We start from the raw sequence: 27,307 nt of genomic DNA, 5'->3' as shown, positions 1-27,307 counted from the left end.
TTTTGCACAGCTCTACCTGTGTTAAGTACTGAAGTACCCCAGGGAGCAAAGTGGAGGCTCCTCTGGTCCTAGTCTCATGCTCTGAGTCGGAGGAAAAGGTGGATGTGTATTCTCTGGGAGTATGTCCTTTCACACCTGACACACTGGAGAGAGCAGCAGGCATAAAAGATGGGCCTGTACCTCTGGTCCCCGAGTCTGAGACTCCAGAGAGGACGCACAAAGTCTGTGTGTCCACTCCAGGCAGCAGCAGAAAGCTGAGGTGTTGGTTTATAGTCTTGCTTTTGCATATATTATTTGGGGGGAGGCTGTGCAAGATTTTTAATTTAAACCAGATGAAGGCAATACCACGGGTGTCTGGAAGCAGAGCAGCCCTGGGAGCATGTGGCTGGGTCACCCCTCATAATTATACCTCTGTGGGGAAGGCCCCAGAACCTAGGATGCTGGTGGGCGGGGGATGCCTGGCTTCCCATCTGCTCAGCCCCACTTGGCTCGGGATGGATTAGTTCTGTTTGGGTTAGAGCTTACTGTTGTATGTGCTTTTCAGCCCCTCCTCTGTTTTCTCCCTCACCCAGATGCCTGCCCAGGGCCAGGAGCCCTAGGAGCAAAGAGGGTCCCAGTATGGGTGGGAGAATTGTGAAGTAGCCATTATCCAAACACGGGAGGAGACACTCAAATTCACATTCTTTTGGGCCTCCAGGAGCTATAATTGTAGCTGGACTGTGAAGAGAGGTGTCAGGACCCCACAGGAGTTAAAGGTGAAGCTGAGGGGAACAGTGTGACCTATATGAATGAGCACCGCCTGGCTCACAGTGTCCCACAGGTTGGTTTGTGCTCTAGACCAATGGCGACGTGGCTGCCGATGCTCTGTGGCTTTCTTTCACACAAGGTTTGTGAGTGGGCTCTAATTCTTTCTGGCCAGATGGTCCCAAGCAAAGCTTCTATTGAAGGGAACTGTTGGCACAAAAGTAATATTTTGGGCACTGTGACAGGCTGAGGAGACTGGACATGGTCTGCCCCTGACCTCAGTTAGTGATCTCCCAGCCTCTGTTTTCCCAGTCTGTCAAGTGGAAAAACTCGTTCATGCCCTGCAGAGTTCATGAAAAGCAAAAGTGGGTAACGTGGAAGTGACTCAGTGACCCCTTGTCGGGCGCTGGTGTTCCCAGAGGCCTAAGGCTGCCGCCTCTGGACTGCCATGCCTGTTGCCTTGGGTCGCTGAGAGTGTTAGTGGATGCCATTTGATTTCCTGAAAGGGTTCAGGAAGTAGGGGACAGCAGCTCTGCTTTAATAACGAAATGTGGTCTCTGACTCCTACTAAGCTGTCAGTCTCCTGAGAGTGGACACTGTTGGAGAAAGCAGACACAGCAGTGATGGCTTGTCCCTCCTGAAGTCTGCAGTCTAAGTAGAGACATGTGGAACAATTAGAGAAAAATAACAGATGGTGTCTGATCAGATGTCACTGCTCTCTGAAGCTCTCCCAGGGTGCCCCACCCTGAAGGAGAAATAATCCTTCCTTTTCTCTGGTATCTTGGTGCCCAGAACAGGCCTGTGCAACACTGTATTGCATCGGTTGTAATTGGCCATTTGTGCAACAGCAAATGTTTACCGAGAATCTCCACATGCCAGGGACCTCCTTGCTGGCACCTGCACTGGGCCCAGAGCGGAGTAAACCTAGGACTTTCCACTCTCGGGGCTGGCGATGCTTATGAGTCCTGTAGGACTCCCCCAAACAGCTCTTTAAAGGCTGCCCCAGACCTCCAAGGAAGACAGCCCTCTCCTGAGCAGCTTTCCTTGGGGCAGGCAAGTTGAGAGTAATCCTTGGAGACGTGTGGCCAGCCTGGAGTAACTAAGGAAGGTTCTGACCAACCTCTAGTGCAACACTATTAACTAGGGTAATAGTTGCCCTTAAATCCCCTCTGGGCTCCCTCCCCTCTCGTCCTCTCCCCTCTCCTCCCCTCCGCTTCCCTCCTCTGCCTGCCTGCCGTCTGTTTTGAGACTGTTACACTAGTCCAGGCTAGCCAGCTTTGTCTCAAACTCCCAAGTGCTGGTGCGAGCCAGTTGGATGAGCTCCTTCTGATATTGAATTCTGAGATTTTGTTGTTGTTGCAGCAGCAGCAACAAATAAATACTCTAAAGTGCTAGACTCATAGCACAGTGATAGAGATGTGGAAGATACTGTTTGCTTCTTAAGATATCATGGTCTTGAGCAGGGGTTCTCAACCTGGGAGTCTCAACTCCTTTGGGAGTCCCATATCAGTTATTCTGCATATCAGATATTTACACTATGATTCATAACAATAACAATTGCAGTTAGGAAGTATCAATGAAGTAATTTTATGGTTGGGGTCACCACAACATGAGGAACATGTATTAAAGGGTTTTAGCATTAGGAAGGTTAGAACCACTGTTCTGGAGGGTGAGATGGCCTCAGCTGTCTGTATGAGGGGACCTTGTCACTAATCCCTGAGAGTGCTGAGAGAAGGTCTGCCTGCCTTCCCTTACAGGGCCGCCTAGCAAGACTGCATTATGTGTGAGCCTGAGAAGGGCATGCAGGTGGATTCCTGAGAGGGCAGAGTGTGGAAGAACTTGAGGATGGCAGGCTATGGATCAAATCAAGGGCCCCCATGAGCATTTTCAACTCAGCCAAAAAAAGTTCAGACCAAGCTCAGTGAAGACCAGGTCATAGATGCTGGCCGGGCTAATAGGGTGCGGTGAGGAGTGACCACAGGCCCTCAAACATCAGACTCTTTCCTAATAAAATTAATGTTCTTGTGCCCAAGAGGGTGGGCTTAGAGATGATCGTAAGCAGTCCACATTTGCTGTGTATTAAAAACGAAGAAGCTATCTCTCTCAAAGTCTCCCAAAGGATGGCATTGTGCTAGAATTGCAGACAGCCTGGTGGGGGTATGGACATGTATGATTCCTGCTGTGGGTCTTAATTCCCCTTTTGGTGGAAATGGCAGGGGTAGGGATATTGGACCAATGGAGAGGTGTGTTTGTACACCCCCATGACTGCCACCTTTGTTTCCAGGGGTTGGCGGCTCAAGCGGTGTAGGGCAGGGTGCTCCCTTCCTGGCAAGTGAAGTGGAAAATGTCAGTGTCTTGCAGTGAGTCCCAGTGGGTGTGGGGCTGTGTGTGTGTGTGTGTACTTGGCTGGGCGTGCCTCCAACATCTCCCTCTGACAAGCACGTCTGCTGGCCTGACTGGGAACCTGCATGGAGTTCTTCCCTTATACAATGCTATTTTCCTTATACTTATCCACAATACCAAGCACAACTCCCTCAGCAGCCCCCTGTGCCCCCCAGTCACACCCTAGGCAGGTGTGTGTGTGTGTGTGTGTGTGTGTTATTTTGGACCCACTGCAGAGTTTATCACTGCTCCCAAGTTATTTTCTTATGATATATTTAGACAAAGTGAGATAATCGAGAAGTAGGCCACGTGTATTTGCACAGGGATGTTTGCACACGTCAGCTGTGGTGTTTCTAAAGCCAATGTCCAGGAGCTGGGCCGTCCTCACCCTTTCTAATACAGTTGGAGAGAGAATCTGTAGCCTTCCTCCCACCCCTCTTGGAGGGGAATGTGTGGGCAGGGAGAGTGGTTGGCGAGCCTTCTCTTTTGGAGATGAAATGCAGCTGGTTGTCCTCCCGGCACACCCACTGCTGCCTCCTCCTGCAGAAAGAAGTAGACACTCAAGGCCACAGAGAGAATAGGTGGGAGGGGCAGTTGATGTGAGTCTGAATCTGCCAGGAAGAGCAGCCACCTCCTGGGTAGCTTGGATTTCAGGATTGTGCCCTGTAAGACATGAGTAAACTTACTCTGTGGTTTGCATTTATTAAAGTCTCAGGGACAGCACCAGCCCCCCTGCTTTGCAGCCCTGACAGAAAGCCTCTATCCTTTCTCTGTAGATTTACTACCTCTTGAGTTTGAGTGTGTGTTGTCTTAAGCAGCGAGCTAGAAGGACCGGATGGTACTCTTCTGTATTAAACCCAGGACCTCCGTCTACATGATGGAGGCAGCATTGATGAGATTAGAAAGCTGAACCAAAAGGTCAATTAAATCTGAGGCTGTACCTGTTTGGGCAGCTGTCTAAGCCCCAACCTGCACTCAGAGGCATGCAGTAGATGTTAGAGAGCCTGGCCAGGGGAAGCAGCAAGGGCTCAAGAGCTAAAAAGCCTCTCTATTTACACCAGGAGAAAGAGAGACTTGGAGTCAGGGAAAGGGGAGATGTGATAGGACATCTGGTCCAGGGGCTCTCACTGCAGCCTTGCAGCATAAGCATCAGTTAGCTGTAAAGGTCCCTTGGGAATTGAATGTGAGCATTCTGATGTAGGGCTTACAACAGGAACTAGGTAACTATGTGTGTGTCCTGTAGACAGAAGTTTCTGTCCTGCCCAGTCCTGCATCCATTCAATCCCAAAGAAATAGACGGACGGTTATGTTATTTATAAACTGGTCTCTTAGCTCAGGCTTACTCTTATTATTAACTAGTTCTTACTACTTAAATCAACCCATAATTCTTGTCTGTAATTAGCCATGTGGCTTGGTACCTTTTCTCAGTAAGGCATTTTTATCTTGCTTTCTGTGCATCTGACTGGTGACTGACTCTCTGTCTTTCCTCTTCCCAGAATTCTCTTAGTCTGGTCTCCCTGCCTACACTTACTGCCTGGCTACTGGCCAATCAGCATTTTATTAAACTAATACAAGTGACAAGTCTTTACAGTGTGCACTATCCCACAGCAGTATCCTTCATCTATACGGGAGTGGAGGGGATAGGAGGGCCTTGGGAACACTCTTCCTTAAGTTTTCACTGGAGAGGTGTCAGGGCCAAGCCAGGAAGAAAATTCTATCCTTTCTTACCTGTAAACTTGTATAGGACTTCGAACTGGCCTGGTCACTGCTGGCAAGATGGGCTGATAGAAAAAAGTAAAGGAGCAGAATCATCCATCTCCACAGCTTGTTGAGGAATGAACTGCTATCTGCAGAGTGTCGGCCTCAGAACGAGGAGTTCTGCCACACGAAAGCTGGGAAGCTTTGGGGACGGGGCTGGGAGCACTCTGCAGAGCATCAAAGAACAGGTATACAGGTGGCATATCCCTGTGGAGGACCTGACTGATACACCTCAGGCCTCTTTCTTGGAATCCTTACCAGTCTTGTGGTGCAGCCAGGGATTATAACCCGCTTTTTAGAGCCAGCCAAGGCTCAGACATCTTGGGAAACCCCATTCTAGATCTTTCCTGCCCTTGACTTGATAAGCAGGCCAAGGGGATCCTCTGGTCTCCTTCCTGTTACATAGCTCTGGATTGAGTTGTCCAGGTTTAATTAAAAATTCTTGTCTTTCATGGAGACCTTGGCGGTGAGTAGAATTAGACAAAAATTGAAGGAAAACAATCCACATTAGGGCAGGTTTTGCCTCAGATTAGGGAGCTTGGTCATCTGTCAAGGCTGGAGCGGCTGTCCTGAGTTCCAGCTTTCACAGTGGAGCAGACCCAGGATTCAAGTTTGAATTGCTCTAATAGCCACAGTATAACAGAGAAAAAAGAATAATGCCCCTCCTGACTTGGGGCTTATGAAAGTCTGTTCTTTGAAGTTACATCTTTAAGAAGAATAAGGAAAGAGAGAGACCTTTCCCAAAATGGCTAGACTGAACTTTGTTCAGAAAGGTCTTCTACCTTGGTTAGCACAGGGAGTGACCAGAAAAGGTACACGTCCTTGGTCATTTGATGTTTAGTGACAATGTAGCAAACATTGGGGCCTGCTTTGCCGTTTCGGAACCAGCTAGGCATTATGTGTAGGAGTCTCATATAGTTGAAACTGTCTGCTCAGTGCCTAGGGTAGGCTAAGAGATGCATTGGCATGGCAGAGAAGTGGACATTACAAGTAGGGACCATGGCATTTGCAAAAGTTGGTCACTAGCAGGATTTCCTTGTGCTTGCAAGTGCCGGAATGAGAAGAGGAGGAGGATGGGATAGGAGGAGAGAGGTGATGATTAGTTCACAGTCATCTCTTCTCTATCTGCTTCTCAGCACCCTGCATCACAGGGCGCATCTCAGGCCAGGGCCAACTGCCTCCCTCTAGTAACTGAGCAGCAGAGGCAGCAGAGCTACCCTGAGTTCAGTGTCCTCCCACTGGGCCTCCCCGGAAGGGGATACAGGTGGAACTCGGCATGGCCTAGTGTTGAATTCTAGTTTATAATCCCACTAAGGCTTCCTTGTTCTTCTGCCTACCCTGGAAAGCAAGATGTTTAAAGTGCGGGCATTGATGGATACTGGGAATTCCTTCTGGGAAGATGGAAGGGGAGGGAGTGGGAGAGCTTGTGGAGCAGAGAATGTGACAGTAGTGGCTCCTAGGGAGGGGTCTGAGAGCTGGATGTCAGTAGGGAGCTAGCTAGAGAGCCCCGACTTCCGCCTCCTCCCCCTTCCTGTTAGCTCCATCGTGACTGGGGAGTAGGCCTGTGGCAATGTCTGGAGCGGTTCTCCTGAGCTAGCTCACAGGTTTCTCTGGTGTTGTCTCTTGTATTCTGTGGCTTGGTCGGTGTTCCCAGGCTTGGCAGAGGACTCCCCTGCAGTGGAGCATATTATCTAGGATGCAGGGGAAACATCTCAGAGTGGGCCTCAGCCCAGTCATTGTCCTCAGCTCTAACTAGGCCCAGGAGCACTCTCTGTCTGCCATTCCCAAGCAGTTTGCAGCTTTTCTTGATCCGTGTCCAAGTCCTGTGTGAAAGTGACCCTTTGAGCCAGTGGAGCAGAAGGTTCTCAATTGAGAACCCCAGGGCCTTGAAGCTGTCTGAGAATAAACAGCCATCTTTGCTTTGCCAAGCTGGGCAAGAGTAGGAGAGACAGATAGGTCTCAGCAGTCTCCAGAGAACCAGGTTCCTTTCCACATACGATCTGAGTGAAGCCTGGCCCACCCTTCTGAAGTGGGAATGACAACGGGAGGTAAGTTCCTTGAAGTCACCCCACTCTTCTCACTGCATGTGTCCTCCTTGGATATACAAGTACTTCCTGGGGCAATTGACGAAGTTGTCTTGCAGGGGAGATTCACAAGTGGTCTTCGCTGTATGGCATGACCAGTGACTCTCAGAGACGTGGTCTACCTAAGTCACTTGGTAGCAAGGGTTCTGCAGTAGAAACAGTAGAACCCAGGGTTCTCAGTTCCCCAAAGCTGGATATGCCTGGGAACAGTGTGTCCTGAGGTATGAGGGGCTGTGTGCATGTGTGCGTGCGCGCATGTGTGCATGTTTTTGTGTGTACATGTTGAAGCCACTGGTTGTATGGATGTGGCCTGGTGGTGAGTTAGAGGAAGATTTGACCTTGTGGATGTGGTAACTATTTTTGAAAGGCAGAATTTCTGCAGGAATTTTATTCACTCAAATGATACTTACTGAGACAGCATCTTCTCTGTGCTGTGCACACCACGCCTGCCCCATCCCTGAGAAGACACTGGCTAATTTAATAAGGAGTTTACAGTCAGGTGTGGCGAGTGCTGTGATGAGGAGCACACAGGATGAAGGGACAGCTAGGCTGAGAAGAGGACAGCATTTCAGAGAGGGGACCAGACTTGCACAGGTGGTTGATCAGACACATCAGATGCAAGAGAGGCTTTTGGCACCGGGATCAGGTCCTAAAGTGTGTAGCAACCCATTCTTCGCCAAATGGAACTTAGGATGTGATTTGTTGGGCCTTGGTGAAGATCTTCTTAAGACTACTTTTTTGTGCTATCAGCACCTTAGTGTGGATGGAAGAACACAGGGTGGTCCTCCTCTTTGGAAGAATCTAGGTTTGAGTCAGATTTCCAAGTCGGAGAACTCATGGTTCCCTTAAGAAGTCTAACTAGGCACCTCCAGCCTTTCTAGGCCAGGACTCCTGGCTTGTCCTTGGAGCAGGTCTCACTAGCATTGCAGCAGTGTGTGGACCCTTTGTTATAACAGCAAGAAAACACCAGTGGTGTGTCAGGTCCAAATCCTGGTGATTAGACAAGGTAGCATTCCTCCAAGATTCTACCAAAAGGGGCCAATACCCTTATCACTAGCAGAAAGGCCAAAGGCTGTCTTTGGTGCCCATTAGCATACCAAAACGCATGCTGGCATCCTGGGCTGTGTGCTCTCTCTGGAATCTCTCTTGCTCATCTCTTTTATCTTCCTCACTTGCTTTCCTCGTGTCTCTCTCCTGTCATGACAGGTCCAGTCTTCTGGCCCTGCTCAGTCTACTCCTTTCTCTCTGCACTCGACTCTTCAGATGCCTGTATGGTTCTCTCCCTTACATCTACAATAAAAACCTCCACAGAACCATATCTTGGAGCAGTCATGTCTTCAGTTTACACATGGTAGATCTGGCATATCCACAGAGAACTTGAATGATGGCCTTTGGGCCAGGGCTGTATCCAGACAGAAGCAAGAAGTAAACTGGTGATTTGTGGTAGGTGCAGACCCGTCCACACCCTCTGGGCCTCCTAAAAGCTGTCCAGGGCCAGCTCTGCTCTAGAATTCTGCTCAACAACTGATTACTGCAGAGACAGAACTTGAGACATGTGGGGTGTTTGGCTTCTAGGGAAACCAGGTACCAGAGCTGTTACACACATACACACACACACACACATACACACACACACACACACGAATTCCATCATCAGAGGCGCTAGCATTGCCCTCTCCTCAGCACCACTCCTTCCGGTGTGTTTGGAGCCCTGAGTGGTTAGGGTGACAGGACTAGTCAGTCTCTTTGGTCCTTCCAGTGTTGGATCTGAGAGGGCTCCCTCACAGCTTGAGTGCTCACACAGCAGGCGGGGACCAGGCCATGTGGTGTATGTTGGTGGTGTGATGTTCTTGGCAGCAGGACTGAGCTCTGGAATCTTATCACTTGATGTGACCTCAGGGCTTGCCCCTTAGCCCTTCATCCTGTAAACCTAGAGCTTCAGTCTCTGAGACGGCTGGAGTGCCCTTTTTCTTGGTCCCCCGCCTGTTTCTGTCAGTTCCCACAGAGCTGAGCTGTGGGTCTTGGACTCTTTCATGTCAGTCTGAAGATAGGATAGAGGGGAAGAAATGTAGACTTTGAAGTCAGATATACCAGGTTTGAGTCCTAGACTGCTACTTCCTGGCCTGCAATGCAGCCTGGGGCAGGTCAGCTCTCTGAGCTTCAGCTTCTTTCTGTAACACGGGGAAGATAATACCTCAGCTGTAGGACTGTTGAGAGGATCAGAGATAAGCACATAAAAGGCCAGGCATTAGGAGGTACCTGCTAACACGTCAACTGTTGCTGTCCTGTGTGTCACCTCCAGGGGAGTCGGAGCCTGGAGGCCCATCTACAGGCTCCTCCTTTTTCAGCTTGGTTTCCTCTGCCCTCCTGCTCTGTTGACAGCGGTGTCTGGTGGTTGCTCAGGAACTGGTTTCAGTCTCCAGACAAGGCTCTCCACTTTGCGTGTCTCTGCCTGTGCAGGAGGCAGGCTGGCACCTCACTTTGCGTGTCTCTGCCTGTGCAGGAGGCAGGCTGGCACCTACTTTTCCCCGGGAGGGCCATCTGTACTGCCTTCCACCTGGCGGCTGGGCTGGAGGGCTACCAGAGTGGACTGTGGCAGGCACTGTGAGTGCCCAGCTCCTCATGGTGGTGTTTGCTCCAATTTCCTTTGCATTGTGACCTACATCATTCTTTATTTGCTAAACCCTCTGAGCAGGCAGCAGTAATAAATCAATTAATGACTCCGATGAATCGTTTAATGGCTGACAAAATAACAGTAAAGCCAACAGCTTGCATCTCTCCAGCAGTACCAAAGGATGCTGGTTGACGCAGGGTGGGGGATGAAACAGAGACTGTTAGCGAAATTAGCCCAATTAGTAGTGCTTTAAAGGCTTAGGAGTCATCTGCTCAGCTCTGAGCTCGCAAGTGGGGAGCGGGCCGTGTGCTAGGGATGGCTGTATGAGCTATGGTGGGCGGCTCCTCATAGCTCCCCCAAGGCCAGGTAAGGAAGCCCGAGAATTCCAGTCCACTCTTCCATGCAGAAGAGAACACAGTGGGTTCGAGTCGTGTATCCCTTCCCTGCCAAGTGTTAGCTTCTTGGCTTTGATATCAGGGACCCCGGGAGAACTTTTCAGGCTGTGCACAGTCATCCTGTCACAGCAGAGGACGAGGAAAAGTGACTCTGAACCCACTAAATTGAGTGCCAGCTTAGGAGGTGTGGGCTCCCATCCTTGAAAGACATGTGGAGGACTTTGACTTGAGTAATTCCTTTGAAACTTAAAGCAAAAATTTCCTAGAGGCAAAGACTTCTGTTCGCTGTGCACCTTAGTCCCTGCAGGATTAAGTTGTCATTGGAACTGAGCGTGTATGCGGGTCCACGCCAGGGAATTTTCCACTCTGCAGGAGCAACTGCCAGCCTTCTTGTTAAAGAGCTGCCCCTGGTCTACTGTGACATGTTTGTGGTTGTAAGTAGCTCTTTAAGACAGCAGACCGTGTGTGCATGTATGTATGTGTGTCTTGCTCATGGTGTAAGCCATCTTTTTTAGAAGAAAGCGATCACTGTACTAAGAGCATGCTCTTGATCTCCTGCCTGGTGCTCATCCAGGGGCACTGTTCTCCCTCAGCTTCCCCAGCCTTGTGTACACGGACACGCCGAGCCTCACATGGTACAGCCCACACCGTGGACTTGAGAGAGTTGTCTGCTCACAGAGGAGGGCACCCTGGCCAGGCTCCAAGGCACAACCAGGCAGCGTTAGCAACTTGGGACTCCACCTCTTACCCATGAGGCACCCTTTGAACCAGTTCCCAGAATAGCCTGGTGCTTCTTAGGATGGGTGGATCGGCCTGTAGTATGATGGCCTCTTCTCTCAGCCTGGGGAAGCCACTTCTTGTCTTTTGAAAAGGACTAGCGAGCTTTTCCTTCATCTTTCTTTCCTTTTTTTTTCTTCCCACTTTCCTAGGGTGGCCACTTCTTCAGAGCCAAGGCCTCATCTTCTTTCCCTTCAATGCCTATCCCCACCCGGGCACTCCCATCCACACTGTGGTGTGTGTCTGTGGTCCCAGCTACTTCGAGGCTGAGGCAGGAGGATTCCTTGAGTTCAGGAATAGGAATTCAAGGCCAGCCTAGGCAACATAGTGAGATCCTTGCCTTACAAATGAACAAATAGAAACTCGAGAATTAGGCCTGTTTGTTGCCGTCCGCTTCTATATCAGCTGCCAGTTGTTTAACACCTGCATTGTCCACCTAGCAAGTGCCTTACCTGATAGTCCCCGCACGGCCCAAAAGTTTCTGTTCTCTGCGTGTGACCATGAAGAGCCAAGCAAAGGCTGTATGAGATGTCCAGGTATTTCCAGTTCCTGGTGAGCCAGGGATTAGAATTTAAATACAGGCCTCTGTTTCCAGGCGGTCTGGGAGGCGAAAAGCTGGGATTTACTAAGACCAGGCACCATGGTTTTAACCCAGTCAGGCCTCTCTCGGGGTAGCGCCCATCCTGAGCTGCACACCCTCAGACGGACCTTGGGAGTCTGAATTTTCCGTGCAGCGACAGAGCACTAAAGGTCAAGTGCAGGGGTGAGCGGTTGTTCTGGACCTGATCAGGAAGCCTCCCATGCTAGGGAAGAGAAAGGGAGCCCATGCCCACCTCTCTCTGGAATGGATGCTGGGTATACAGAGTGGAGATTCACCCCGGGAAGACACAGCTGAAGTCCGGTGCCGGGAGAGAGGGTTAAGATGTCAGCAATTAATCTCTTGCTGGTATCTCCTGCATCTTTGAGTCCTGCTGTCCTATAAGGCCCTGGCTCAAGTGCCACCTCTTCCATAAAGCCTCCCTGATCCCCCTAATCCCTGTCTCAGCGCCTGCCTGGAGCACCTTTCCTGGTCCCTCAGATATCTGTCACCACATCTCACGTCTTCCAGAGCTGTGGGGCAAACCGCACCCTGTCACCTCCTGGGCTAGCTGGTGCAGCACTGGTCGCCAGAGTGATTCTTGAGTACCCCTGATGTTTACAGACCCCACGGCCCCCTTACCCTCTCATCGCCTCAGATATCCTTTCTTTCCCAGGCAGGCCACTGGCCAGTTAGGTGCACAGACCCTTCGGAGGGACCTTAACTCTCCTTAACATACAAACACTGTCTCACTCCCTACTTCTTTCTTGGCAAGTGGCACTTTGAAATAGTTGGCTGAGGGGACCAAATAGAAGGTCAGCCTCCTTGGGAATGTTCAGAACACACAGGTGACCTCAGTCACAGAATGAATTGTGATTATTGGATGCTTTAATGATCTGTCTGCAGCTTCTCCTCACGAGCCAAAAAGTACACAGCATTTCTTAGGAGCCGCAGGGGCTGCTGGAAAAGACTGGTGCGTGGGGTTCCTGAACCTGAGACCGGAAGTACAGGGACTAAAATTAGACCTAGTTATTAGTTGTATAACCTTCAGACTTAGTTTCCTTACAGATTAAACCGGAAATGACAGCTTCCTCGAATGCTGGGGCGTAAATGCTGCACTCCTCCTTCTCCTGGTTTATGGGATCAGAATGAAAAGGTGCTCACTTCTCTGGCTGCTCTTGAGTTAATCCTGGCACCAAGAGGGTAGGACTTGGTCAAAGGAGCAGAGGTGTTGGATCTACCTCCCTTGTACTCAGTGTCCCGACTGACTGCTGTGTCACCTCTCACTGGGCTGGCAGAGCCTCATTGGCCCTGTGTGCCAGGTGCTCATGGTATGGAGACCTGTCCAAGGCTCATACTGGGTGGTCTGTGGCCGGAGCTAAGCTGTGATTTGAGGACCCTTGTTCAGGGTTCTTCTCGCGATAATCCCCAGGGCACGCTAGGTGGTTGTGGGTGATGCAGCCATCTTCTTTTGCTCTGTCACCAGTGAGCAGCCCATTACCCCAGGCCATCCTCTCTAAGGCAACCAGTTCTGGGACATAGATCAAGGAAACTGTGTAGCTTGAGAGTTCTATTGCTGGACCTAAAGCTATTCTTTAGTCCTGAGCAGATGTGTTCGCCCTCCTCCCTCATGATAGCCTCCTGGAACTTCTTTTTACTCTAGTTGGTTTTGTGTCTTCATGAGATCAGCTCTTCATTTAGTAGAACTCGTGTTCAACTAAAATTCACTGTCCTAGGTCTGTGTGGGAGACTAAGGGACCACCCCCATTGCATGTCTGCTTCAATCCCCACTGCTCCGGTCTTGGCTTTCTGTGGGATGATGGCATTCTCTCCATCCTGTGGGTTCCCACGGTGCATCTTCAGCCTGTTGGTACTGCTAGGCTGCACCAGGCTACCCCAGGATTCTGCACAGACTCTTGATTGACTTGCTAGGAACATCATGGATCTTCAGCTCTCCCCAAGGGGCATTTCTGCCAGGACCACACCTACCTTTGTTGCTTTGATTTCCCTGGCCACATCCATGATATACCTCCTGCCCCCTGCTGGCTTGGGCCCTCTGCCACGTGGCCTGGCTTGAGTTTCAGTCCAGGAAGGCTTGCAGTTGGTGGTTTCACACGTGGCCGTGCTGCTGCATGCCAAGGCCTGAGTGTTGGGCAGGGCAAGGAGGGTGGAATTTGTAGAACAAAGTACTATTTTTGCATCCTTGTAAATCGGTCAGGAGTAGTTGGCTGGCCTAGGAGAGTCCAGGGTTCATCTGACCACTAATAAAAATAAACAAATCTTTTTATGGGGGGCAAGCACTCTACAGCATGCACACAGAGGTCAGAGGATAGTTTGGGAGTGTTGGGGATTGATCTCAGGTCATCAGGCTTGCCGACCAGCACCTTTACCTGTTGAACCGTCTTAATAACCCATGAATATTTGACTTTGTTCATTTTTTTCCTGGATATTCCTGGGTACAGATGTAAGAATCTGTGTATTCGTGTATGTGTGTGTGTATATATATATAATTTGCATGCATGTGTGTGTGCATGGGTGCTTGTGCATCCGTGTTTTCTCCTTTGTTCATATGCCCATGATAGAATTGGTGCTGGAAATGGGGATCTAGGGTCTAGAACCTGTATGCCAGGGCTCAGAGACACACAGGTTTCCTCTGGGTGCTCTGTAGTGAGGGAAGGTTGCCACTTGGTTCTGTGTGCTGTGCTGTTTTCTGGCCCCCTCTTCCCATTGTATGTGTACCAGGATGGGCAGTTCTTAAGGAAAGGTGGTGGCGCATGCTTTTAATCCCAGCACTTGGAAGGCAGAAGCAATCAGATGTCTGTGAGTTCAAGAACAGAGTTTCAGGACAGCCAGAGCTACACAGAGAAACCCTGTTGTAGGGGAGTGAGGGGGAGGGAAAAAACAAAGGAAATGGGACCCGAGTCCAGCGAATGCGACCCTGGCCATTTAGGTCTCGCGTCCTTTCTACTTTGATCCTAGGCAGCTGTGCAGTCCAGTATGCTGTAGGCCTAGAGAGTGTGCCAGTGTTTGAGCTTGTGGAGAAAACTCAAACGAGATACTTTGTTGAATGCCTTAATGGAACTCTCAGTGCTCGAAACCACGGGGAGAGGCCAATTCTTAGCAATCCTGAAAGGTCTGGCTCCAAGGTGGTCAGATTTGGGCAGGCCTTTGAATAATAGAGCAATCATTTATTGAACACTTGCTGTATGCCACACCTTGTGCTGGTTCTTGGGCATAAGTAGGCAGACCCTGTGGTTAAGGTGTGGGAGGATGGGGGTGGGCCAGATGTGGACAGGGTCCCCTGGGTGAGCTTCCCCCTAGTCGCTTAGCATTTGCCTCTTGGCACCAGTCGCTGCTTTTCTGCCCTTTTAAGTCTCCGTTCCAGCTCCAGCTGAAGCCTGCAGAGCTCCTCAGTTTATCCGCTGGAGTAGGCTTTACATGAAAAAGTCATCTCCTGGCTTCCTGCCCTTAAGGCCACATGGTTGTCATGGCTGTCTTCCATTGGAGGACTGTGAAATACTGAAAGTTACCACCCACCTAATTAGGACCACAGTTGCCCGGGTCTCTTACCCATCCCTAATCCCCGGAACCATTCCCCTCCCTTCCTGATTTCATAAAAGTAAAACAGCAGTGTACTCACAGGTTCAGTCTTCCATTTAGAAGTTTGCCCCCTCCCCATTGTAACAAATACCTTAATATGTAAAAAGTCAAATGCCCAAATAACAAGAATTTGAATGTTTTTCTATGAAAGTAGAACTATGGTTGTCAGAGTAAGTCACTTCATAATGTGGTAGTCCAGAGTGTTAGTCAAGATACCAAGGAAAGGAAAGGAAAGAAGTACCTTCTGGGAGGCTAAGAAGGGGCTGCATTCATGAACTAGAAGGTGACTGATGGGGAATGTCAGGCTCTGAGTCTCAGTGGCATTGGGAGGAAGTGGTCAGGTGTACCTGGATGTTTGACGAGTAGGAAAGACAGGAAGGTGGCCCAGATCTGTGACTTTCTCAAGGTAGGGCTTTGGCATCTCAGCCTCAGCTCTGCACATGTGAGCACGGAGCCAGGCATGTCTGGCCATACAAACAGGTTAGACACAGATTGTTGGAAGGTGGCCAGGTGGGGCATCTAATGTCTGCCCACCCCAGGGAGACGTTTGTTGAGGCAGATGTACCAGGACAGCAGCATTCAGCAAGCAACGCCCGTCTCCCATTGTATAACCCACACTCTTCTCAGGAGTCATTTGGTACCCAGTGAGGGTCAGAGCACACACATCCTTCTAACCTGGGCATTTTCTTACTGGATATTTATTGACCTGCTCCGTGCAACGAGTCAGCAATTTGGAGAGGCTACCACTGTTTGTGAGTTGGTCTCCCTACTTCTTAGAGCAGCTGGTAGAAAGGCAAGGTGTGGTTCAACAATAGACACTGTGTTGGTCTACTGTGTCCTTATTCCACCCCCTCTGGTGTACCTAAAGGTAGGCATTGCGCCCCCCCCCCCATTTTAGAGAAAAAGCAGTGGGGGCCCCGAGTCCATGGCTTGCCCAGTGACTAACACCTCTGCAGGACTTTTCATAGGAAGTGGCCTTTGAGGAGGAAGGGTCTGTTTAGAGCAGACGCCAAAGGCTCTGTGTATGGTTGCATGCTTGCTACTGACCTCCTGTTCTGTCTCCACAGAGTGCAGCAGCTGCCCCAAGCCCTGTGCTTGGCAACATTCCCCCCAATGATGGGATGCCCGGAGGCCCCATCCCGCCAGGTTTCTTTCAGGTATGTGCTGGCCTGGGGCCCTGTGCTGGGCAGGTGGGAGGAAAGGAAGGCAGGGGAAAGCAGCTCGGTTTGCCATGGTTTAAATACAGTTGCTTTGTGCTGGTTGAGGCCCTGCACCTCATCTCATCCACTTCTCCAAAAGCTGCAGAAGGGAAGAAAGAGATGGGAATGTGCCTACCTCCAGGCGGGCTATGGCAGTGCCCTTCTGCCCACTCCGGTGTGGGGGAGGTCAGTGCTTCCAGGCCAGTGTGGAGCTTTCTTTTGACAAAAGACGTATTCTTTGTCTTCCCCCTTTAATGAGTAAACCGTCCTCTGTTTCTCTTGTGTTGCCACTGTCTTCGTCACTGTTACCTTTCCTGTCCAAACTACAAACCTTAGGTGTAACTAGACAGACGGACACCCCCCCCCCCCCCATTGTTTACCTTTCCTCTCCAGACTACAAACCTTAAGCGTAACTAGAAAGACAGGGACCCCCCAGCAGGCTCAGCATCCTTTTGCTGGTTAACGACTAATTTCCCCCCGAGTGTGAACACAGCAGCACCTGGCAGTATTTGTGCCACACTCTGCCCACCTCAGGCAGGAACGGGTCCCACATGGGATGGGAGCCCCGCCTTCTCTACAACACACTGTTGGTCTTTCTGGTAGGGTGTGGTTATGGGAGGTGTGAAGTCACCTGTCTTGTTTTGTCAGGGTAGGGTGTGGCCACCCCCCTCCTCTACACCTCCTTTTTCATTCTCTCCCTTCCCTTCTGGTACTTGGTCCTCCTCCGCCAAGCTGAGGCTGGGAAGTGGTGCCTGGAGTGCTGGCCCATGGGACTGTGAGAAAGAGACGTTCCTAGTGGAGCTCTTGATTGTGACATTGTCCATTCTTTCAAGCCTGTCCTCACTGAGTTGGAGAAGGTCCTGGTTGTTCATGCTTCTGAAGGGTTGGGGCTCCCAGACAGGGTTGTGTTGACAGCTGTTAATGGAAAGCCCAGGAATTCAGAGTTAGACCAAAGGGCCCTGTGCACAGTGCATGAAGGGAGCATTGGAGTTGTGAGCAAAGACAAGGCTGACACCCCGTGGAATCATTAGGGTTCCTCTTCTTCCTGTACCTTGTCTAGGAGACACTTCCACTTTGCAAGATTGCACATTTTAGTTCATGTTAAACCTGGGGAGAGGAAGGCTAGAGCACATGCTAAGAAGATCAGTGAAACTGGCTTACTCTTTAAAGCAGAAGCAGCGGGCTGCTCATCAGATTGGCATTGAGAACAGAGAGATACAGGGACAACAGTTCAGGCCATCAGATGGCCACGTGCGTATCTGTGTGTTCCCAGCATGCCACTAGAACTAGGGCCTTGACCAAGGTGTGGAGACAGGAGCTGCTTCAGAAGTCTTGGGGTAAGACTGCAGACTTGAGGAGAGGCTGAGAGACAGTTGACCCAAGAAAGGCCAGAGCTGTACCAGAGGGGAGACATTGATCCAGCCAGCTTCTCTACTTTGTCCTGCTCAGTGGGAGTTTTTCTCTGGTTCATGTATCTCTGCACATGGTGTCACAGATGCCCCTGCCTGGTGGACAGAACCCACCCCAGTATCTCAGCCCCTCGTGTCTCTGTCCTGAGTTTTCTCAGGGGAGTTTTTAGCTCCCAGGTTCCCGCTGCAAGCTCTGTAGTGAGAAGTGGAGAGTAGCTAACTGTGGGTTTTTGTTTTTAAACAAATTAGGTACTTTTTAAAGTTTATTTTATGTGTATGAATATTTTGCCTGCATATCTAAATGTAAACCATGTATGTGCTTGATGCCAGTGGAGGTCAGAGCAGTGCTGGATCCCCTAGAACTGCAGTTATGGATAGTTATGAACCACCGTGAGAGTACTGAAAATTTAACCTGCGATCTCTGTGAGAGCAACAAGTGCTCTTAACTGCTGAGCCATCTCTCTAGTTCTGCCAATTGTATTTTTAAAAATAGGCCGTTGACTTCTATTTTGGCCTGAGCCTAGGACAAGGAATGGGTCTGTTGATATGTGGGCAGCTCCCAGCTTCCTGCTTTGCTAGAATCTTCCATGGTTAAGTTCTAATTCCACTCATACTTTGTGGGCCCTCCCCTATGACGCTTGGGGGTGTGTGGTCAGAAAGCCCAAACTGGTTCCTGCCCTTATTTAGCCACTACCAGCCACTGTTAAACAGAGGTATCTTTTAGATTCTTGCCTTGAGGTCATCTCTCTTCCCCAGGCAAGGTGCACTGCCAGGGGTTGGCTGGGCCGTTCAGGATGGTTCTGGAGCCCTGGCTTCTCTGCTTTCTCACCGACTGTGAGCAGTTTGTTTTTATTCTCCAGCACCATTCTCCTTCCTTGAGATGAAGGGAGGTAGGGCAGCCCAGGCACTCAGCGTGGTGCTTGCTGTCTTTGATGCTGACCACTTGGCCTGGGCCCCTGCAAAGAGAAAGGGCATCGCTTTGTAAAGGAGGAAGTCAACAGCCCATTTCCGGAACAGATCAGCTCTCGACAGGGTTATTAGCGATTGATTGCCACCCTTTACTGTCTTCAGGCAGCCACTCTGATATTGGAAGGGAAATAGAGATGATATCGGGGTTTTATCTGTTGTCAACAATTGTACTTCTCTTCTTGGCTATAGCCTAGGCAGGTGGCTGTGCTGCAAGAAGGCTGTGTCTTGGAAGGCCTGCCCGGGTGGCCAGGCCAGCTTTGTCCTGCCCCTGTCCTGCAGTATCATACAACTTCTCCAAGTCAAAACTACAACACCAGTTTGTCCTAAATTTAGAAACCAGTAGGGGCTCCACAGTGGTAAGGAGGGGGACAGCTGACGACCGTCTACGGAGGCTCACAAAATAACATGCAGGACTCCCTCTGTTAGGCCTCCAACCACAATGCAGAAGGCCACTCATGGAGTTAGAAGGTTGGGCCAACAGTGCAGGAGATGCCCTGTTTGTTTTCTCCCCTTCGGGTCTAAGTTTCTGAGATGGGCCATGCCTGTCCAGTCCTCTGGAGTGGTGTGAGACATGTCTGGTCATTCGGTTACTGACCCAGTCACACTTTATGGTTGGAGAGACTGTTGGGGTTCTTGGAGGCCTTGGGTTTATCCAGGGTAGATGAATTCTCGGTTCTTACTATTAAAAAGAAAAGGCCCAAACTTGGACAGTCACAGTACGTGACGGTGCTAGCAAGGGACACAGTACGTGTTTGAACTGAATTTATTTGAGGGGTCCATGGTACAGAACAGAAGCCTCGCCAGCCCTGAAGTGCTAGACCTGGAATTCTGACAAGGCACAGTCTAACCAAGAGCCAGCCTGGGCATTCAGGACTGGCATTCTGGAGAAATGCGCTTGCTGAGTGGCCTTGGCCAGTGCTTTATTGCTGGCCTCTGGTTTTTCCCATCAGTAGATGGTGCAGGCTGGACTAGATAGTCTTCCAGCTCTGGTCTTCTGCTGCGAACCCAGATGGATTTTAGATAATCAAGCTGTGACTTGGGCTATACATCTGACAAGCAGGTTGGCCTTGACTAGATTCCGTAGTTCTAGACTCGGAACTGGACAGTTACAGGAGAACAGGGGTCATAGAGCTGAGCACTGGATACAGACTGTTTCCATTCTTGTTTTGTTTTTAAATTCCAATAATTGTTTTTAGTTGTGTGTTTTTAAAAAATATTTATTATGTATACAATATTCTGTCTGTGTGTGTATGCCTGAAGGCCAGAAGAGGGCGCCAGGCCTCTTTACAGATGGTTGTGAGCCACCATGTGGTTGCTGGGAATTGAACTAAGGACCCCTGGAAGAGCAGGCAATGCTCTTAACCACTGAGCCATCTCTCCAGCCCCTTCAGTTGTGTTTTTAAGTGTGCAGTTTACTTTTGTTTTGCTCAGTGATTCTGCCAAGGAGGCAAGGATGGGTGGGAGAGGGAAACTTAGAAAAAAAGGTGAAGGGCTGCCCCACACTATCAGTAAGGTTTGTACTGGAGTCCAACCTCTGGCTTCCCGGTTCCCCATATACCTTCTCCTTCCTCAGGCCACCAAAGTCCAAGTGTAGGAAGGACTATGCCTGTTGTCTTGAAAAAGTCACACATAAATTTCCAGCCAGTGTCCAGATGGGGTTGCCCAACAAACAAGTTCCCCAGGAGCCCAATGGCAATGTTCAGTATGACAGAGGACCAGTGAGAGTGTGATATAATTCTATATGCTAGTCCAGTCTTGTCGTTCATAGATGTGGGCGTGGGAACTGGTACCACAGGAGTCCAGCAAAGGTCACAGAGATAAAAAGTTGTGTGTTCTGTGGATCAGTCCTGGGCTAGCAGAGGGAGTCAATTCCTTATATCCAAAGCTCAACTGGTAGAGACAGTAAAGTCCCCCACCACCAAACCCATTCCTCAAGGGAGGCCTCCTTCCTACTTCATTCCTCATTTCCCAATGTCCCACAGGACCTACCTAACCTGTCACCCTGTGACCTGTCCAAGGACAAGGTCACCAGAAGGAAACACTGTACACCTCCTGGAAACAGAGAAATAAGCAGATAGAAGGAAGAGATCCTCAACCCAATCCTCCTGCAGACTCAGCTGCAGTCTCCCCGAGAGACACAGCCTCATGAGGGCTCTGCTGGTTGCTGATATCCTGCCAAATGGTAGAGACAACCTTGTCTTGTGAGGCTCCAGCCTCAGATACTAAGTCCTTGAGGGAATAGAGAGACGCTAATACAGAGCTTTGTAGAGAAGGCAATTCTACCATCTGCAGTTTTATGGCTAGCAGTGAGTTGCTTGATGGTGGTGGTAGTAAGCAATCAGAGATGGCTGTCAGAGCCTTGCGTAGTGGTGTGTTTCTAGGGGGTCAAAGTTCAGTTAACAACAACGTTCCACTGGTGGCAGTGAACTGGCTCTAGAAAGTTGATGCCTTCCCCTCCAGAAGAAAGGAGGAGAGCAGAGAACACGAGCCATTCCTCCAGCCAGGAAGCTGCTACCACAGGGCAGGCACCTCTGCCACACTGATGACCACTTCAAGTCTAGGGTTGAGGGAAAGGATTAGACCTCATTTTCTGAAACCCACTGCTATCCAGGACTTGCTTTCAGGACTAGGGACCAGTGGGAAGGATGATGACGAACCAAATCCATGGGTTTTAGATGTGGTTCTAGGGTCCAGTAAAGGCTATAAGGAGGGACAGGGACCTCACGTTGAGACATGCCGCACAGAAGGGCAGGCCAAGGTCAGGCAATGCTGGGCTGTTTTGGTAGCAGGGACTAGGTGATTAGGTATAGTAGTAGTGCCTCCTGCCTCCTTAGTGCCCCTCCCCCGGCCCTCCTAGTAGAGCTGTCTGACCTTCTTAGAGTGGGGTGAAGTGTTCTCCAGCCAAGAGAGGTATCTCCTTCCGTCTTCTGGGATTGTATTGACTTAGAAAGCAGGCCCCAGAGCCAACAGCATGGCTGCAGCACAAATGAGGAACTGCTAGGGATGGACAGGTCTGGGCTAGGAAGATGATCCTGGACAGGGCAGAGGATGTGACTTCTATAAGAGCCGCTTGTCTTCCCAGCTGCTGCCTACCCTCTGCCCCAGCCTCTGTGCACTGCCCACCCTCTGCCTCAGCCTCTGTCTACCCTCCTCCCCAGCCTCTGCCCACTGCTCACCCCAGCCTCTGCCCAGCCTGTTGTCCATGGATTGAGGCCCACAGGTGCTATGTGAGCTGCTACCTACAAGGGGATAGGAGCGCCCCCCCTCCCCCAAAGCTTCTTATCAGGTCCTGTCATCTGCTTCCAGACTGACAGAGAAGAGAGGGCAAGGTTACTCCTCTTGAGAAAGCTTACTCTGGGAGCAATTAGCTTTTCACCTCTGGTCACTACAACGGAAGCCAGCGTAGGGCCGAAACCTGGTGTGCCCCCCCCCCCGCCAGACTTTTGACCTTCTGTTTAGTGATGGGGCTTACCACCAATCACCTTTCCTCCTTTCTTGGTCACCATCACCTCCACAGAGGTCAGGCTGTGCCCACTCGGCGGCCAGCCTGGTGCCTTATGTCTGCCCAGTGGCAGATGACTGGCAGCAGGGCTCCTAGCAACCACGGACAAAAGGTTATTCCTGATGTGCCAGGCTGCCTGAGTGGCTGGCTGGGGCCTTGGCTGGTATGCCCGCCAATGTGCGTGTATGTGGACAGGTTTGTGTCTGCACACTCCAGCTGCCTGCCCTCCCCCTCAAAAAAAGAAATGTGCACTCCACATGTAGCGCCGTAACTCTCACTGATGAAATGGAAAGTTGAACATAAATCAATGTCTGCCGCCCCGTTAGCTATGCATCAGCAGTCAGCGCCTGGGAGATTTGCTCGGTAACAAAGCCCCTAGTGGCTCTGCAGGCTACGACTGCCCCCTAACGAGGAGCCAACCCCATACCGTGGAGCTCCGATTTTCTCCTACACCAGGCAGCTCTCTCTGTACCCGCCTTCCCAAGTAGGTAGGAGGCCTGGACAGAGCCTGCTACTGTCCATGCCACGGTGGGCCTTACCTCCCAAGCTGTAAACTCAAGCCAGGCAATAGCATGAGTGCTAATGGGTCTTAATAATAACAGCCTGATCTCTCAGCATTTTTCCCTATATCTGACTCCAAGCTTTTATTACTAAGACCTATTAGAATCTGTGCTTCATCAGGCATTTATTTATACACCTAGTGCTGGAAGGACCAGTGTCAACCGCAGCTGAAGACCTGGGGCTAGTTTCTCGTCTCCTTTGGACCTGTATTTTATACTTGGGTTTCTTTTAGCATTGAATTTTCTTTTCTGCTTCTGAGAGTGGCTGGCCTGTGCTGCCAGCTGCTCAGCTCTGTGCTGTTTCCTTTCCCAACAGGAGTGGCTTGTGGAGGTGCTCCCATTTGTGGGAGCTATCTTGTTTGGTCTCTTTAGCCTCCTGCAGGGGTAGACCCTCTGTGCCTAGCCTGCCAACACACCAGCAAATTGTGTAAGATCTTCCTCCTTTACAAAAACAGAGGTCAGGTTTGCTTAGTCCTTATTGCAGGAAGGGTTTGAGGAAGAGAATTTCATTAGAGCCCTGGCCTAGTGTGCCTCTAGTACACAGATTGCCCTTTCCCCTGGGTCTGGGACAGGACTCAGAAGCAGCTCAACCATCTAGTATTGTATGAGGATTCTTTTGAGGACTTGGGACATGGCAGGGCCCACCAAATGAGTTTCAGGTTTGTGTCGTTTCTGTCTGAAGACTTTCCCCCAGGCAACCTTTCCATACAGACTTCATCCAGACATGAAGACCTTGATAGCAGTGAAGCTTCTAGGCCAGGCCCACGGAGCGTCTGTGAGTTTTTCCCCAGAAGAGCCCTGCCTCCTGCGAAGACCTGAATGGCAGTGAATGAGTCTGGGGGTTTTAGGGGTGGGCACAGCTTTCACTGAAGTGCCAGCTCTGAGAGATGTTAGGCTCTACCAGGGCTTCCCACCCAGCAGGTGACAGGTCATCAGTTCTGTATGCCAGGCAGGGTAGGTAGGTGTGGGTGGTATCCTCTTCAGGCCAGGGAGTGGCAAGTGGTTGTGAGCAGGGCCTCGGGAGCAACAGGGCTTTGCCTCTTCCTGGTAGCACTTGAGGTCCCCTAGGATTCCTGCTGTTCCTGTCTGTGTTGGAGGGGGATGGACCGGACACAAGTGTGCTCATGTTCAATCGTGTTTCCCAGTGTTGCTGGAGAATGAGGGGTAGCCTTAAATCCACGCCAAAAGCGGCATAGACAGTACGCTGTTCCCTGTGGGTCAGGCAAATACAGAGCCCCACCCCTCTTCCCTCTAAGAAAGGAGTTATCCTGGTAGTTAGGGTTGCTCCAAAGAATTCAGGGAACCTCTGTGAACTTCAGTTGTTTGGGATTGATGATACAGCCACAACTCTTTAGGGACTGTGAAACAATAGTCCCATTTGACCCTTTGGTGAGGCAGCTCCCTAATCCCTTGCTGACATCTGCCCACTTGACTTAATCCCTTGGCTTTGGCCACCTGGAGTCCTTGTTCTCGGTTTGGCCAACAGGAGCCTGGCGGGGAAGTGAAGGCGGGGAAACAGGTTGTGGGTTCAGGAGCCACGCTTCTGTTCCTAGCAGCCTTGTTCATGTGAGCTGAGTGGAGAGCTGCTCTCAGGCCCCAGAGAATGTGTCGCCAGAATCTTGCCTGAGCATCATTTACCTTTCATTTTCCCTTGCCTATAAAACAGAAAGAGCTCCACCTACTTCATCAGCACTGAATGGAACCAAAGGGCATGAGAATGGTTGGAAATCTGCAGGATTCCTTCTCAGAGGCCAGCATTGGATCTTCCATCCATGCAGCACACAGTCACAGTTTTTGTAGACCAGGCTGGTCTCAAACTCACAGAGATCTGCCTGCCTCTGCCTCCCAGTTAATAGCCTTCTGCCTGGCCCTGTTGAGCTACCCTGTTGAGCTACCGGGTGTTCAGGGGCCATCCTGGACTGTCCCCATTGTCTCTTAGTTATCCTCCCCACATTGGAGGTCCCCAGGGCAAGGAGCAGACCTGTTGTTCTTGTGCCTGGTGTCGTCCCTCTGTCAGTCTGCGTGAATTTTTCTCCCAGCCGCTGAGTTCTCTCCTACAAGAGAGGCTCTTTGTGCCCAGGAGTCATCATTATTCCAGACTTTGACAGTCTTGCCCTATCCTCGCTCTAAGGTCAGAAAGGACAAACACAACACACGGATTTAGTCAGGTTCCTCTTCTGAAGTTTGTTTTAACTGATCCCAAAAACTTACTCTGCAGTTGTAGGAATAGTCGAAGAGTCTGGAAATTCATGATCTGGTCTGGAAAAGTGGCCTTGTTATCTGAGTCCTGGGTCCAGTAACATTAGAGAAGTGGACATGGGACGCACAGAAGAAACTGTATTCCCGGCTGGCGTGTCCCTGCCATTGGAGAGCCTATCAAGTGGGATTCCTGAGTGGAAAGTAAGGAAGAAGAAGAAAGGGTTCCTGAAGAATTCTAGGAGGTGGGCAGGATCATGAGTTGACAGCTTCACATGGGAGCAGCTGCCTGTCGGCAGTTGCTGACTCCTGGCACGGATCTGAGAGCTGCAGACTCTTGATTATCTTACAGTCGCGTCAGGGTCTTTGGCGGGCACACGGGCCAGGTTCCTGCCACAACCCTGGCTTCGTCATTACCCCAGGGCTACTCCTTATGCTTCTGCCAAAGTCCTCAGGGATCATGGGTGTTGCCCATGTGACAATGGACCAGGCATCTGAAACCTAAATTGAGAAAAGAATCCCAGTTCATCCCAGCATGTCAGGGGAAGAAAAGAAACCACACAGCTACTAAGGGAGCTGTGGGAGCAAAATACAAATCGTTGGCCTCCAGGTCTGTTCTTTGGTGGAGGCTGAATTCTGGGTATTCCAGCGCCCCATTCCCCACTTGCAATCGTGAATTGTCTGTTGAGCTCTGAAGTGGTAGCTTGGAAGAGCTGTGTGCACAAGTGAGTCCGGAGGGCTTCAAGTAGAACAGGATTCTCTGGGTAGATGAGGCCGTGCCTTTTTAGCATGCACCTCACCTTCCCTGTGCTGTTGTGTCTAACAGCAGAGCCCGGGTGCTGGCAGGCAGGGTGGAGGCTGGCTGTCAGGAGCCGGCTGCATAGTAGTTTTCAGAGAAAATGGCAGTTTTTAAGGGGCGGGAAACAGATTGCTCTGGGAAAGCAGGAATATTCTCCCAGTGTCCCGAGGAACCGATGTAGTTTGCTATCCAAGTCCATCTCTACTTCCTGCGTATCCCCAGAACACGTTACTTCACAGTGAATAGGCGTCAAGGTCTGCCATCTGGACCCTGCTAGACCCCCTCAGGGAGCCTTGACCTGGTCAGTGCCGTGGCAGATCCCCTCAAGGCCACAGAGTTCACTCACAGTTAGAATATAATAATATAATGTCTTTCCTCCTTCCCTGTGTTGTTGACAAGTGATGAGAATTAGCAACCTGGACAGCTGTTAGCTCACGGGTTTTCCCCATGGCCATAACTCCTGAATCCTGACTTGAGAAAGAGAAACATCTTGGGGAAAGGAAGGGATGTGCAATCCTTGGAGGTAATAGTCTAATATTGACTTTCATTTTTGGTTTTTCAAGGCAGGGTTTCTCTGTAGCTTTAGAGCCTGTCCTAGAACTCTCTGGTCTCAAACTCACAGAGATACACCTGTCTCTGCCTCCCAAGTGCTAGGATTAAAGGCGTGCGCCACCACCCAGCTGATAGTGACTTCCTTATAGTAGCTACTACCATAGGTTAAAATTCTTCAGGCCCAGACCCAGGTCCCCATCTTTGTGTAAGCACACCTTTTCCTGGACCGAGGCTACCTGGACTCCATCCTCAGGGCCCAGCCCAGACTGTCCAGGGCACAGTTATATCCTTGAAGGTTCTGCCTCTGGCATTCTGTCATGATCCCTCCTGCACTTGATTTCTGTGTCTGATGCTGCTTTGGTCATAGTTACACTTTGGGCTCTCCTCAGACTTCAGCTTCAGAGAAAAGGGCTTATCATACACATGGCACAGGGGTGGCACCTGGCTGCAGCATGCTGTGATCCTGCCCATTAGTCTGAATACTGGATGTTTTTCCTCGGTCCCCCCAAAAGGTGGCCAGTTACACAGTTAACAGGCACACAGTGTCCAGCAGGGAGACACTAAGGTCTCCCCAAATCACCTCTCCTTTTTGCCCCTTCCCAATCCATGCATTGATGACTAAGCCTGATGAACTCAAAGACTTCTCCGGGAACCCCAGTCCTTAGGAAAAGGGCCAAGCAGTCTGAACCTGCCGAAAGAACTCAGGTGCTCATATCCCAGACAAGGGAAGCCCACCCAGCACTGTGGCAGGGATGAAGTAAATGAAATCATCACCCAGGAGACCTATGGGGATGGGGGAGGGGTATGGACGTGGAGGTCAAGGTCAGCTTCTGAGTCAGTTTCCTTCTTCTACCTGCTGGGTCCAGGAATCAAGCTCAGGTCATCAGGCTTGGCAGTGCCTTTACCCACCAGCCCCTGGTGTTGGCTTTTATGCTGTGGTGATGAACTGCAGTTTATTGGAACCAAAAGTCAAACAAACCAGACTGGTGAATGGTGATGTGGTCAGTGAAGAGAGAATTTGCCGATCCCTGGCTTACATTCGTTCCGGCTGTCTCCCGTGGGATAGATCTCGGCTCTCTGCTAATGCCTTCATGTCACTGGTTTGTCGTCTCCTCCCCCCCCCCCCCCCCCCCGCTTCAAACTCACTGTGTGGCTGAAGCTCTCTGTGGACCCTTGACCCCCTCCTGCCT

At 50.6% G+C, this 27,307-nt stretch overlaps 1 protein-coding gene across 4 annotated transcripts in view; it reads left to right on the top strand.

The window, feature by feature from the left end:
* The window catches only part of Ssbp3 (single stranded DNA binding protein 3), a 141,355-nt gene that overhangs the window by 84,627 nt on the left and 29,421 nt on the right, over positions 1-27,307 (top strand). For all 4 annotated transcript variants that reach the window (XM_057783781.1, XM_057783780.1, XM_057783779.1 and 1 more), the window contains exon 5: positions 15,999-16,088. In XM_057783781.1, the coding sequence (XP_057639764.1) occupies positions 15,999-16,088 (90 nt within the window). The remainder of the gene's footprint in view (positions 1-15,998; positions 16,089-27,307) is intronic.

This window comes from Chionomys nivalis, chromosome 11 (assembly GCF_950005125.1).
Source record: "Chionomys nivalis chromosome 11, mChiNiv1.1, whole genome shotgun sequence".
NCBI lineage: Eukaryota > Metazoa > Chordata > Mammalia > Rodentia > Cricetidae > Chionomys > Chionomys nivalis.
The sequence above is the reverse complement of the archived record's forward strand: the minus strand, read 5'-3'. Positions and strand labels throughout refer to the sequence as shown.